A 15640-nucleotide genomic window follows, 5' to 3' on the forward strand; every position below is an offset into this window, starting at 1 on the left:
AAACAGTATGAAGTATATTATTCAGAAATATAGCAGTAAATACCAGAAAAAATAGCTAAAAGTCAAAAGCATTCACCTCTGAGAAACAGCAATGAAGGTGGCGAACTGTTTGTTGTGTTTTCATTTTTAAGCTTTTAAGTATTAACTGAATTTTTAACTATGTATGTGTATATTATTTTGATTTAAAAATTAAAAATCATGGGCTTCCCTGCTGGTGCAGTGGTTGAGAGTCCACCTGCCGATGCAGGGGACGCGGGTTTGCGCCCCGGTCCGGGAGGATCCCGCATGCCGCGGAGCCGCTGGGCCCATGAGCCATGGCCGCTGGGCCTGCGTGTCCGGAGCCTGTGCTCCGCAACGGGAGAGGCGACAACAGTGAGAGGTCCGCGTACCGCAAAAAAAAATAAAATAAAATAAAAGTCATTTCTTTTTAAATAAGGAAGAAATATATCCCAAAACAGCTGGCAAATAGGGAGGAGAAAACAAAATTAAACATTTATTAAAAGTACCAAAGTATAGACCCATTTCAAGTTAAGGATAAACAGACCCACATTTCTCAATAGTCCTTGAGCAATAGTTTATCACAGCACAGAACAGCTATTCATTTACATTAAAAAATAACATCAAAACAAGCTAAATTGTTTCTGGTCTACTCTGTTTAATAGGGCAAGGAAGATTGATGCATTTTGGAAATACTATCATCAAAAAATGGTTAAAATGGTAAAGATTCATCACCTAAAGGTGTAAGCTTTGGATATCTGGAATAAAAACCTATTGGTTCTCTGATGGTGCCAGATAAATGGGTTTAGGTAAGAAAGTTTATTGTTACAAAAAGTATAGATGATACATAAAGATTGTTGGGACACTAACAATCAATTTCAGATTTTTATCTTCTTCATTTCAAGAGCCACCAACCAGTTTTCTTTAGACTGCCTGGGCTGGTTTGGGCCAAGATCTAGTCAATATGTAGTCTGCCACTGATGTAGGTAAATAAGATAGAGGGATGAAGAAAAATTTAGCATCCCAGCCAGCTGAGTATCGAGTGCGGGGATGAACAGATGTCAGGGCATGTTCCATACAGTCAGTAACCAGGTTCAGGTTTGTACTACAACTCAACATCCCTTGTTTCAGGAGATCGTGATCTGTATACAAAAAGAAAAATGGTGGTCAGCAATCTTATTGCTTATATTTTTAAGATCCTGTTGCATGCAGTCACAGAATTCTAATTACATTTAATTGCCACAAGGATTAGGCCAATCAGACCTGTGCTTCCCAATATAACAGCCACTAGCCACATGCAGCTAGTGAGCACTTAAAATACAGCTAGCATGACTGAAAACTGAATTTTGGGAGGGTGGGAGGTGTTGCTGTGCAGCACAGCTTGCGGTATCTTAGTTCTTCGACCAGCGACTGAAGCCGGGCCCCAGCAGTGAAAGCGCCAAGTCCTAACCACTGGACTGCCAGGGAATTCCCTGAAAACTGAATTTTTTAATTTAATTAATTTTAATTTTTAAACTCAATTGTGTTATTGGAAAACTTTTAAGTATGTTTGGAACTATATAGGTATGTGAATCTACTTTTTCAACTGGAAATTTTTTAACATCTTTATTGAGATAATTCACATTCATAAAAACCATCCATTTAAAGTATACAAATCAATGACTTTTAGTATATCCAGAGTTGTGCAACCATCACCACAATCTAAGTTTAGGACATTTTCATCATCCCCAAAAGAAACCCCATACCCATTAGCAATCACTCCCATTTCCTGCCAACCCACCCAGCCCTAGGCAACCACCAATCTACTTCCTGTCTCTACGGCTTGCCTTTTCTGGACACTTCATGTAAATAGAATCATACATTGTGGTCTTTTGTGACTGGCTTCTTTCAGGGGCAAAACGTTCTCAAGGTTCATCCTGTCATAGCATGGAGCAGTACTTCATTTCTTTTAACTGCCAAGTAATATTCCATTGTAGGGCTATACCACATTTTGTTTACCCATTCAACAGTCGATGGACATCTGAACTGTTTCCACTCTGGGGCTCTTATGAATAATGCTGCTGGTAACCATAAATTGTATTAATCCAAATACAGAAGAAGTACCTCCTAGGAAAATTTAGCATGCAAGTTGAGATGTGCTATAAGTGTAAAATACACACCAATTTTCAAAGACTAATAGGAAAAAGAATATAAAATACCTTATTAATAGCTTTTATATTGATAATAAATGTTGAAATGATAGTATTTTGGATATATTGGTCTTAAATAAAATGTATTATTAAAATTTATTTAACCTGTTTCTTTTCCTTTTTTAGAAAGTAGCTACTAGAAAATTTAAGATTACATATGTGGCTCTCATATATCTGTTGGACAGCACTGATCTAGATTATTCTGATCCATGGACAAGTATATGAACAATTTCAACTCCTTAAATCATGAAATACATATATCTCTCCTTTTACATATTGTCACTTCTTAGTAAATTCTATTTTCCTTTGATTTCTATTGCCAAACTACATGTACTCGCAAGGGGAAACGAATTCCCTAATAGTTTAAAACTTTAGGTGGAGAAGAGCTTAGAACAATGGCTGTGCCCCTGACATGTTAGAAACTGTAGTTCTCTAGCTTGAGTTCTGAGAGGCTGAGGAAGTTTTCTGTCAGCTAGCTTTTCCTTGTTCCAATTTCTCTCCCGTTTGTTGATGGTGACCCTCTTATGCCAGATGCACCTAGAAGACAGGGTTGTAGCTCGGGACTCTTCTGTCTGCACATCCCCCTTCTTTTCTCTGTACCGCAATATCACCCAAAGCCAGGGACAGGGCTACTGCTACCCACCACGGGGACTTTTTGTGAAAGGGAAAAGAGAGCTGCTCCCTTTGCCCTTGGCAAGCTGCTGACTTCTCTGTGTGAAGAAAAAGCATCCCTTCCCCCCAGGAAGGTGCAGACCCATACAGTGTGCATGGCTTAATTCTACTTAGAGGACTGCCTTCCCCGTTCCCCCAAAACTGCCTCCTCCTCCAGATCATCAGAATGGCATTCTTATACGAAATTAAACCATCTCACTCCTACCAGGCTCCCAGGGCCTGCACATGAGGTCTAGCCTCTGCGAATGGCCAATAGGGCCCTGCAAATCCGGTCCTAACTCACTTACCTCTCCCCACCTATATATACCCTCCCTCCCCTCACAATAAAACGTGGAGTTTGTGGCTAGGCTGTTACCCAAAGGGTAGATAATATTGAAGGCTAAACTTTAGTTAAGCAGGCCCCCACACCAGTCCTGACAAACTGTGGAGGGCACCCCCTCCCAAGACCCAGAGGCTCCATGCCTCTAACCATGTAATACCTCCCTGGTGTGCAGGTGGCCAGGCTTACAGGTGACAAGGCAGGGCAGGCCCTGGCCCTAGGCTGCCTATATGGCCTCTTCCTCAGCCACAACAGCCATCACCAAGCCAACCATGAAGGCACTGGGACCTTCCTGAACCCCTCTTGTCCTGGGAAGGCTTTGTTTAAGGAGCTTTTTTCTCAGAAGATCTACCAATCATTCTCCACCAACCCTCTTTGTCCTTCTCATGCAAGGTTATCCATTATACCGTCAAAAGAAAAGCTCACAGGTATCAAAAAACTTCTGTCCATAGGACTCCTTAATATGCACAGGGACTTCTTTCCAGACTTGTTTCGCTGCCTCTGAGGACTTCTGCAAATCTGACATTCCTGTTCTGAAGTAGCCAGGTTCAATTATGCTGATTTTCACCCCAAAATGTTGAAGCTCACGCCTAGGGAAAAGAAATCCTCAAGTTAACTCCTCTGATTGAAAGATACCACAATTTCAACGTTCTCAGGGAAAAAACAAAACAAAAAATAGTTATAAAAACACCTTTACTGAATATTTTAAAGAATAAAGAAATGGGGCTCCCCTGGTGGCGCAGTGGTTGGGTGTTTGCCTGCCGATGTAGGGGACGCGGGTTCGTGCCCCGGTCCGGGAGGATGCCGCGTGCCGTGGAGCGGCTGGGCCTGTGAGCCATGGCCGCTGAGCCTGCGCGTCTGGAGCCTGTGCTCCGCAACGGCAGAGGCCACAATAGTGAGGCCCGCGTACAGCAAAAAAAAAAAAAAAAAAAAAAGAATAAACAAATGGAAAGGAAAAAAATAAAAATTTAAACATCCCTAGATGCAACAATTGGGACATGATTATACAAACTACCATAACCATTCAATCCCACACCCACTCATTTAACAGAGTCATTAAGTTTCTACCACGTGCTATACACTGGAAATATGAAAACTACAAAGAATAATAAAGAAAATTAGCATTTTTATGGCACCTACTGTGCTAAGTGTTTTACATGCACAACCTCAGTAAATTAAGACTCTGTTCACCACCCCAAAAAGCTCACAGTGGGTGAGTCTGACAAGTAAGCAAATAATTGCAATACAATTCAAAAGAATTTAAAGGAGAGGTATTCAAGGGGGTACATAAGTAGAGAGGAGGATATAGATTTTTCTGAGGGAATCAGAGAAGGCTTCAGTGAGGAGAAAATGTTTCAGTTGAGCCTCGAAGGATAAAGAGGAAATTTCGCAGTGAGGAAAGAGGTGGAATGGAATACCAGGCAGCAGAAACTGCACACAGAGCGCAGGGGGCTGTGCAAAATTACAGTGTGTTCAAAGACAGCAAGCGACCATTCGTGGAATATGATGTGGGCATTAAAATAACAGGCCATTGGTCATTCCAGAATATTCGGGTTAGTTCAAAACACAGTTCCAAAAATACTTATCAGGAGCTGTGCATGTACCAGGCACTGTGCTAAGTGCTGCCTTCACCAAGTGAAGTAAGATGACATGACGCACCATGTGAGAGGTATTCTCTCAGTACTCCAGGGACAGTGATGAGAGGTGCTCCCTGATCTAGAGGTTCAAGCAGCCTTGTTCGAGAAGATGAAGCCCATGCTGATGTCAAGGAGAAATGTTTGGAACCATGGTCCATAAGAATGTAAAACATAAAGCATCATGAGTCTCTAAAGCCATGAGTGGTTCTCAAAGTGTAGACCCCAGATCAACAGTATCAGCATCTGGGAGCTTGTTGGAAATGCAGATTATTGAGCCCCAGTCCAAACTTACAGTCAGAAACTCTGGGGGTGAGAACCAATAATCTGTTTGAACAAGCCCCTCAGGTGGCTCTGAGGCATGCTAAAAGTTAAGAACCACTGCTCTAAAGGAAAAGCCTCCCTTATCAAACCAAAACCTAAAACTTTCCAAGTCAGAGCTTCAGAAAATGATTCTCCAGGTGCCTGTGCGTGCTGGGGAAGAAGGAGGGGCTACGCAAGCCAGGGGTGCTTCAGCCCTCTACATTGCACCTCCCCTTGCAGCTTTCTCACAGATTCCCAACACGCCACAACATCTCCAGCCCCTCTAAAACTCCAGTTCAAATGTGGGACAAAACTTCCTTTTCCTGTTTAATCCTTAGCACAATTAAGGCAAACTGGAATTTTCTAAAGGAATTAGTGATTTAAAGGTTGGAAGGGCATATCTTTGTTCTTGGTCTGGGAATGAGTCAAGGAATCCAAGAGTCATGAGTGGCAGTAAATCAGAAGGCAGCAGCCCTGTGGAAATAGACAGGATGTTGGGTAGGCAGAAAGCCAGACAAGGTGCCTGCCACATAGTAACAACTCATGTAGTGTCCACGGTTATTTCCCTATTCCCTTCCTGAGCAGATAATATATGCACAATGTATTAGATATATACCAGTCATGGCATGTGGTAGGCTAAATAATGGCCCCCAAAGATATCAGGTCCTAATCCCCAGAACCTGTAAATGTTACCTTATGTGGCAAAGATTTTGCAAGTTTGATTGAGTTAAGGATCTTGAGTTAAGAAAACTGTGCCAGATTATCTGGGTGCATCCTGAATGCAATCACAACTATCCTTATAAAAGAGGCAGAGGTAGGGGCTTCCCTGGTGGCGCAGTGGTTGGGAGTCTGCCTGCCGATGCAGGGGACACGGGTTCGTGCCCCGGTCTGGGAAGATCCCACATGCCGCGGAGCGGCTGGGCCCGTGAGCCATGGCCGCTGAGCCTGCGCGTCCGGAGCCTGTCCTCCGCAACGGGAGAGGCCACAACAGTGAGAGGCCCGCGTAACGCATAAAAAAAAAAAAAAAAAAAAAAAAAAAAAAAAAAGAGGCAGAGGTAGATTTGAAGACCAACAGAGGAAGAGAAGGCAGCATGATCATGAAAGCAGAGATTGGAGTGATGTGGCCACAAGCCAAGGAATGCTGGCAGCCACCAGAAGCTGGAAGAGGCAAGTAATGAATTCTCTCCTAGAGCCTCTGGAAGGAACATGGCCCTGTCAACAACTGATTTTAGTTAGCCCAGTGATACTGATTTCAGACTTCTAGACTCCAGAACTGTGAGGGAATAAATATGTGTTGCTGTAGGACACCACATACCATAAATTACTTGTGGTAATTTATTACAGCAGCCATAGGAAGCTAATACATGGTGCCTATAATATTTATAGCTCATTTCCAAGTGAAACTGCCCTAGAGTCAGCCCCTGCTAAGGGAGAGTCTGTGCAGCACTATTTTGTACCATGTGACTGCACCCTCATGTCTATAGCTGACTGGACCAGGAATGGTACTTGATGGGAGGGGAGCCCCTCTCAGGACTAGACAGTGACTCTGCCTGTTATTACCTATATGGCCTTGGCAAATTACTGAACCTCCGTGCCTCAGTTTCCCTAGATATAGTCAACACAATAAAGATAAAATAATTCCTTCCTCATTGGGTTGCCATGAAAATTAAATGATTTATTAGATGGAAAGTACTCACAACAGTGCCTGACACATAATAAGTGCAAAAAATATCACATGATGCGGTGTCACCCAGCACACAAAAAATGAACTCAGCCAGTAGGAACCTCTGTCTCAGAAATTAAAATAGAAGGGGGACTATAATAAGAAGGAGCAGCTGATAGAGGGACATGAAGCTGAAATGATGTATTTTAAAAAACCAGGAGGTAGAGGCAGGGCAATTAGGGATTGTGGCAAACTGAAGCTATAAGAAAGAAAAGAAGCTATTAGATAAAGAAAAGATATACAGAGTAAAGGGATGGAAAAAGGTAGTTAGAAGCAGATGAGCACCAGAAAGAGTCACTGTGAAGAAACGAGGACAGGTTTACTTTAAGGAGGAAAGAGGACAGTCATCCTCTCTCCAGAAATGAAATTTTCTTAAGGATAAACCTTGAGAGTTAAAATGTGATGTGGTGACAGTAGACAGAGACTTGGGGTCAAAACACAGGTCTGCCAAATCATGGTCGTTGCAGCTGAACTTTGAGAAAGATACCAAAATCTGAGCCTCAGTTTCCTGTATAAAACAGACTAGTAATAATACCTACACATCAGATTTTGGAAGTGATGAAATAAGATAATGCAGATGAGGGCTTCCCTGGTGGCGCAGTGGTTAAGAATCCACCTGCTGGGACTTCCCTGGTGGCGCAGTGGTTAAGAATCTGCCTGCCAATGCAGGGGACACGGGTTCGAGCCCTGGTCCGGGAAAATACCACATGCCACAGAGCAACTAAGCCTGTGCGCAACAACTATTGAGCCTGAGCTCTAGAGCCTGCAAGCCACAACTACTGAGCCCACGTGCCACAACTACTGAGGCCTGCGTGCCTAGAGCCTGTGCTCCGCAGCAAGAGAAGCCTTAGCAATGAGAAGCCCGCACACCACAATGAAGAGTAGCCCCCACCCGCTGCAACTAGAGAAAGCCTGCGCGCAGCAACGAAGACCCAACACAGCCAAAAATAAAATTGTTTTTAATTTTAAAAATTAAGAAAAAGATAATGTAGGTGAAAGTGACTAGCATGGTGTCTAAGACATATTTAAGTGCTCAGTAGTTGCTTTTGTTTTAACTTGAGAGTTACCTCAGAATATCTGAAAAGGCTTCCACTCCATACTTGGTGGAAGAGTAGACTCCTCCAAAGAAAGCAATTCTCCCAAGAATGCTGGAGACATTGACAATCCTCCCCTGTGCTCTCCTTACCAAGGGAAGCATGCTTAAGGTCACCTCTATCAAACCAATGAGGTTCACTTTGAGGGTATCCATATAGGCCTCAATCTTCAGCCACTCAGTGTAGCCATGTGGGTGAAAAACGCCTGCGTTGTTGACCAGACCCCAGAGCCCTGAAACAATAAAAATCAAAGCAGGAGTTCAGTTTCACACAAAAACGACAGACTTCTACCTTGATTGATCTTCCTGCTGAAGACAACTAAAAATGCTAGACAAAACATATTTTTTCAATCTTCTTAAACACATCTATCACTAAGAAGGTAAAGGAAGTTCAGGCCAAAAACTAAGAGAAGGCACAAATCCAGAGAGGATAAACAGAACCCTGACGCTAGCTTTTGATTCGAGGGAATTTGCCAACCAGTGTGAATTTGAACTTTAGTATTTATAGCATCAAAAAACATATACAATAAGAAGACATGAAGTCCAGGGCCCACCTAAGGTAGGGAGTCTAATAAAAGACACTTTCTGCATTAAACTGGAATCCTAAATGGCTACGCTATCACTTTAGTGATAGAGATAGAAAGGACTTGCAAAGGACTGAAAGTAAAACTGCCTATCTTGAGCTCTGGTGTTGGGGGGAGGAGGGAAGAATCGGCCCCAAGGACCAAAAGAAAAGAAGATTTGGTGGAGATGAGATAATAAGAGTCCTTCCTCCTTTAGATTTGGTGAGTTTGAGGTTCCAGCAGAATTTCCAGATGAGAAAGCCAGCAAGTAGTTGGGAATTCAGGGAAGAAATAATTTAGAAATCAAGGACAAAAAGGTAATAGGTTAAACTATGGGTAACTAGGGTCCATTCAACATTTGTTGAGCCCTTAACATGTACCAGACAATATGTCGGAAACTGGAAATACAATAATGGGTAAGAGAGGTCCATGTCCTCAAGGAGCACACTCTCTAACAGATGGGAAAACAATAAAAATAATAATAACAATACAGTAGAAATAAACCACTGTGCACAGCACAGAGGCTATAAACTACCCATAACTACCCATAAAGTCAATTTTCTAATTTAAAGTAAATTTAAAAAAAAATTCCTCAATCCAAACAAAACAATTTTATTACTAGTTTGCAACTCCTAGCATGAATATATATTTAGGGGGTCCAATTATCAGGATCTATTGAATCATAAAACAAGTGGAGGAAAAAGAAGGGGATCAAAGAGGATTTGGATAATATCCAGAGAAAATGAAACTTAGAAAGGAGGATTTATCCATAATTGCCAAAAATTAAAACCAACCAAGATGTCCTTCAGTAAGTGAATGGATAAGCAAACTGTGGTACATACAATGGAATATTATTCAGTGATAAAATGAAATGAGCTATCAAGCCACAGGAAAACATGGAGGGACATTAAATGCATATTGTTAAATGGAAGAAGCCAGTCTAAAAGACTTCATACAATATGATTCCAACTACATGACATTTGGGAAAAGGCAAAACTATGGAAACAGTAAAAAGCTGTGTAGTTGCCAAGGTTTGGGGGGAGGTGGGGAGAGCAGAGGAGATGAATAGGTGGAGCACAGAGGATTTTTAGGGCACTGAAATTATTCTACATTATATTGTACTATAACGGTAGATACAGGATACTTTACACTTGGCACAACCCATAGAACCGTACAACACAAAGTGGATCCTAATGTAAACTATGGACTCTAGTTAATGATAATGTATCAATATTGGTTTATCAATATAATAAATGTACTACACCAATGCAAGATATGAATAACAGGAGAAACTGTAAGAGGGGGGTTGTATATGGGAACTCTGTACTTTTCAACTTTTCTATAAACCTATAACTGCTCTAAGAAATACAGTCTATTAATTACAAAAAGTAAAATAGGGCTTCACTCGTGGCGGAGTGGTTGAGGGTCCGCCTGCCAATGCAGGGGACGCGGGTTCGTGCCCCGGTCCGGGAGGATCCCACGTGCCGCGGAGTGGCTGGGCCCGTGAGCCCTGGCCGCTGAACCTGCGCGTCCGGAGTCTGTGCTCCGCAACGGGAGAGGCCACAGCAGTGAGAGGCCCGCGTACCGCAAAAATAAAATAAAATAAAAGACCAAAGGCTGACTTCCAGGGATGTCTATATTTTAGATAGTAGAAGAATCAGATGTCTATATTTTAGATAGTAGAAGAATCAGATTCTTAAGAACACCTTGAAAATTCTTCAGACATAAAGAATTGCGGTTGTAAACACTCCACTTGCAAGGTGAGATAACAGCCTCAAATCTACTGGGTTCATTTTTCAATGTTACATTGTTAAGGAAATGAAACACTGCAGAAGATCACAACTGTCCTTCAAATGACAAAGCCAGCTTTTCAAGCCCTGCTTTTGAGATTATATATATATATAATATATATATACACATAAAACTTTAACATCTTCATTCCTAAGTAAATGAAAGAAAAAATACTTCTCCATACCTCTGTTCCCCACACGCTCCTTCACCCACTCAGTGGCCGCAGTGATGCTCTCAGTCTTGGTGACATCCAGGATCACCGTCTCCAACCTGTCTGATGTCTGGTTCCTCAGCTGCTCGGCCCCCTGCTCCGTCAGACACGCAGCCAGAACCCTCAAGCCTCGCAGGTCCAGCTGCCTGGCCAGCAGGTTCCCGAAGCCCGAGTCACAGCCCGTGATGAAGACGAACTTGTCCTGGAGGTGGCTCACCACCTGCCTCTCCTGGTACCAGCGCAGGAGGTAGTACAGGCCCACAAGGACCGCCAGGTACAGCCACATGGTGAGGGGACCTCCTTCGAAAGAAAAAGAAGAGGGACTTCCCTGGTGGCGCAGTGGCTAAGCATCCGCCTGCCAATGCAGGGACACGGGTTCAAGCCCTGGTCCAGGAAGATCCCACATGCTGCAGAGCAACTAAGCCCGTGCGCCACAACTACTGAGCCTGCGTGCCACAACTAGTGAAGCCTGCGCGCCTAGAACCCGTACTCCGCAACAAGAGAAGTCGCTGCAGTGAGAAGCCTGCGCACTGCAATCAAGAGTAGCCCTCTCTTGCCGCAACTAGAGAAAGTCCGCGCGCGGAAACGAAGACCCAACGCAGCCAAAAATAAATAATTTTTTAAAAAAAGAAAAGAAAAAGAGCTTTCATTTTATTCCTTCCTTTTTTCTTTCACTAGTATTTACTGAGTATTGACTATGTGCCAGGCATTGCACTAAGTGCTGGGACTCTGTATTAACTAATACCTGGTCCTACCCTCTAGCCACAGTCTAGAGGGGGGAGTCAGGGAAGTAACCAAACAAATGCACTGCAATGTGGTAGGTGCCAAACAGAAGTACATACAGTCTAATGAGACTATAAAGGAGGGTGACCCACTGCCCGCAAAGTTAGAAACGGATTCACAGAGGCAGTGATTTTGGAACTACTTCCAACAAAATAGTTAAGAGTTCAAAAAGTGGACAAGGCGGGTGGCGGGGGTGGGGGTGTGTGTGATGAATTGGGGGATTGGGACTGACATATATACACTAATATGTATGAAATGGATAACTAATAAGAACCTGCTGTATAAAAAAATAAATAAAATTCTAAAAAAAAAAAAAGTGGACAAGGATAAAAGGACATTCCAGGCAGCAATAGTGTGTACATGAATGGAGTGGTGAGCAGCATAAAACTTCCTGATACCTGTGAGAAGTTCAGATGATGCAGAGAGCACACGGAGGAAGAAATGGAAGACGAGGTAGTGAAAGGCCAGACTAGGAAGGGTCCTGTGGGTCACACTAAGGAATCTGGAGGTTATCTTATAGGCAACAAGGGTGTGCCATTAGAAGGTATTAAACTGAAGACTAATGTCCCGATTTAGCTTTAGCAAGATCTGTCTCACAGTGGGAGTGGAGGATGGATTAAACAGGAAGGGGTGTGATGAAGGCAAAGAGATTAGTTAAGAGACCCAGCAGTTTGGGTGAGACATTGCAGCCAAAGCAGTTTGTAAATATAGACCAATCAGATGCATTATTGAAATGAGTGTTCAGAGATGCCTACCTTTCTATACGTAGTTCTAGAGAAACATCCACCACTTGGGGCAATCTATAGTTGTTGGCTGAACTAACATATGACTCATAAAGTCATAGGCAGAGGTCAAAGATGGGTGTGGGCCCACTAGGACATCATAAGGCCTACACAATGCCTACCTTAGCTTGGCTTTAAGGTCCTCCCAGTGCTCTGGCCCTTGATTTCCTTCTTAGCTTTCTCTTTTACCACACCTCTTTTGCACCCTACTCTTTAGTCATAACAAGCACCCTGCAGTACTCCACACAGTACAGGCTTTTCATGCCTCAGTGTACAACTCTCTCTACAATTCCTTCTTTCCCAGCTCTCATCCACTTGACAAATAATACTCATCTGTTAAGCCTCCATTGAACCATCATTTTCATTCAACAAACATCAATTCAACATCTACTATGAGTCAGACATGATGTTAGGCACTGATACACACAAGTGAACAAAACAAGGTTCCATTATTCATTGAATTCACAGTCTAAGTGTAAAGACTGACAAGAAAACAATGCAATATACAGTCGTCCTTTGGTAGCCACAGAGGACTGGTTACAGGACCCTTCACAGATACCAGAATCTGAAGATGTTTACATCCCTTATGTAAAATGGCACAGTATTTGCATATAACCTATGAACATCCTCCCGTACACTTTTTTTCTTTTTTAACATCTTTATTGGGGTATAATTGCTTTACAATGGTGTTTTAGCCGTACACTTTAAATCATCTCTAGATTACTTATAATACTTAATTCAATCTAAGTGCTATGGAATAGTTGTAAACACAATGTAAATGCTATGCATCGATAATTAGTTATAAAAACAATGTAAATGCTATGTAAATAGTTGCTGGCATGCAGCAAATTCAAGTTTTGCCTTTTAGAACTTTCTGGAAAATTTTTTTCTAATATTTTTGATCTGTGGATGGTTGAATCTGCAGGTGCAAAACTCGTAGATATGGAGGGCCAACCACAATAGAAGTAAGGGCAGGATGCTGTTGAAGCATACAGGAGAGGCTTCCAAGCCAGTCCAGGGAGATCTGAGAAGTTTCCTAGTGAGAGTAAAATACAACTTGAGATCTAAAGCATAATAAAATAAAAACAAAAGCAGCTAATGCTTGCATAGCACTTGCTGTGTATCAGGCCCTGTTCTAAGCATTTCACATATATTAACTTATTGAATTCTCACAACAGCCCCATAAGGCAGGTCCTGTCAATATCCCTGTGTGTCGGTTCAGATGCCAAGACAGAACTAGACATGCAAGGGACTCATTGAGGGAAACAACTTATAGAGAATAAAGGGGGAAAGTGCAGGAATAGGTGCCAATACATGTCTGACACCTCTGAAAGAAGAGAGAGAAGAAAGAAGGAATTAAAAGGAAGAAACTTTAACTACAGTTCAGCCCTGAGAAAGTCTCAGCTAGGCTGATGAGGGTCCTTGAGCAAAGATTGCCAGTAGAGTCCCACATTGGGCCAAACCGGTTAGAACTTTCAGTCCCACTTCCAGGGAGAGGAGAGGGGCTGGAGATTGAGTTTAATCACTAATGGCTAATGATTTAAATCAATTATGCCTAAGTAATGAAGCCTCATCAAAACCAAAAAGAACAGGGTTCAGAGAGCTTCCAGGTGAACATATGGAGATTCAGGGAAAGTGGTGTACTTGGAGAGAGCATGGAAGCTCTGCACCCTTTCCCCATAACTTACCCTAAGCATCTCTTCCATCTGGCTGCTCCTGAGTTGTATGCTTTTTTAATAAACTAGTAATCAGATAAGTAAAATGTTTCTGTGAGTTCTGTTAGCCACTCTAGCAAATTAATCGAACCCAAGGATGGGGTTGTTGGATCCTCCAATCTATAGCCAGTCCGTCAGAAGCACAGATGATAATCTGGGCTTGCAACTGGTGTCTGAAGTGAGGGGTGAAGAGAGTAGTCCTGTAGGACTGAACCCTTGGCCTGTGGAATCTGATGCTGTCTCCTGGTAGTTAGTGTCAGAACTGAGTTGAATTGTGGGACATCTAGCTGGTGTTACAGAGAATTGCTTGTTGTAATTGGGTCCAGAACTGTTAAGGGTATAGGGGAATAAAATTAGAGCAGGCAGTGAAGGGGAGAAAACAGTGGATAGAGACATTTAATACTCCCTCCCTCCTCTTCTCTTTCTCTCCTTTTCCCCCTCCCCCCACCTCCCTATTCTCTCCCATCCCCCAAGCTTTCTGCTCTCTCCAATCTGAGAGCTCTGTGTTCTCTAGCCAGCTGCCTCTGTTCTGCCCAACTGTCATTCTCTGGTGCACTGTAGTAACAGAGCTTCATCCTGCTTGTTTACTGACTAAAAGGGTAATTTCCTGATGCCAGTCAAAGATGAAAATCCATTTCCCCCATTAGGAAGAAGCTTGGAACCCACAGCCTCTCTAGGTATTACTACTCAACCATCACAGAGCAAGAAGACTAAACCTGCAGAAGAAATATGCCAGGTCAGGCAGAATCCCAAAACATGAGCCCAAAGTGAACATTAATCAAATACCTGCAGATGCCCTGACTACTTCAAATATCTATATCCCTTGACCTGACCATTTTCTGAGGTTCTGTCCTGTATTTCTAATTTCCTTAAGTACTCTCCAGCCAGCTGTGTAGCCAGAAACTCAATATATCCAAGATAGAACACATCATATTTTCTCCTAAAACTGTTTCTCCTCCAGTATTCCCAATTTCTATTTATATGACTTTTTAGTCTTAAGGCTCTGACACTTCCTCTTCATTGCCCCATGCATTCCCTCGGGAGACGAGGCTGTAGAGTCTAGCTCTCTAGTATCTGGAGCACCTGTCCCCTCCCCTTCATTCCTATGGCCACATCCATTGTTCAAGCCTTCAACATTCAGTACCTTTTGCTTGGCCTATCATAGAAGCCTTCTCACCATCCCCACAGCGTCAGTCCCTTCCCCTCTCCTCCACATGGTGCTGTCTGGTTAATTTTCCTAAAGCACAGCTCTGGTGATGTGACTACCTGAAAAGCATCCAACCTACTAAATAAAATCTAAATCATCTTAATACATGATTGGGCCTCAACCTTATCTCCCACTCCTCCCACTCACATGGCCTATGTTCCATCCAAACCAAACAGTCTGCTGCTCTCCATTTATTCATGCCCTGCTCTTTCCACGCTCCAGATCTGTGGTCTCACCATTCCCTTTGCCCGAAATGCTCTTCTTGCTTATCTATGCATGTCAGTAGACTACCTGTCCTGCAAGACTCAGCAAATCACACTTCCTCCATATAAAGCCATCTCTGAATTATCAACAGCAGGTCTGCTCTCCCGTAACAATCTATTCATACCTCTCCTGTGTAGCTCATCTCTCCAACTGGACTGGTACTCCTGGGGTAGTTCTGTGACCGATTCATCTTTATACACAGCACCTACTTCAGGGCTTTGGTCCAGTATATAGTTGAACTGAATAAACAGTTACCACTTCTGGAAGAGTCTGTTTGTTTTTAACATATATTCAGAAAACAGTGCCACTGTACCCAATTGATCAACTATGGTTGTACATCACCATTTTATTTCCTGCATTATTTTTCTTTTTCTTGAAAGTAGCAACTATAATA

The 15640-nt window shown here is 42.7% G+C and overlaps 1 protein-coding gene across 5 annotated transcripts in view; it reads right to left on the minus strand.

Moving 5' to 3' along the window:
* Window positions 1-470: 470 nt before the first annotated feature.
* LOC116761374 (17-beta-hydroxysteroid dehydrogenase type 6) overlaps window positions 471-15640 on the minus strand; it is a 34325-nt gene continuing 19155 nt past the window's right edge. For 3 of the 5 annotated variants that reach the window (XM_032647281.1, XM_032647279.1, XM_032647278.1), the window contains 4 exons: window positions 10469-10795; window positions 7905-8163; window positions 3604-3767; window positions 471-1139 (listed from right to left, as the gene is read on the minus strand). In XM_032647281.1, coding sequence (XP_032503172.1) covers window positions 922-1139; window positions 3604-3767; window positions 7905-8163; window positions 10469-10781 — 954 coding nt within the window. In that variant the 5' untranslated portion in view covers window positions 10782-10795 and the 3' untranslated portion in view covers window positions 471-921. Of the gene's footprint in view, window positions 1140-2296; window positions 2724-3603; window positions 3768-7904; window positions 8164-10468; window positions 10796-15640 lie in introns of those variants that run through there. The other 2 variants (XM_032647280.1, XM_032647282.1) reach the window with 2 other exon arrangements.

Source organism: Phocoena sinus, chromosome 10, assembly GCF_008692025.1.
Source record: "Phocoena sinus isolate mPhoSin1 chromosome 10, mPhoSin1.pri, whole genome shotgun sequence".
NCBI lineage: Eukaryota > Metazoa > Chordata > Mammalia > Artiodactyla > Phocoenidae > Phocoena > Phocoena sinus.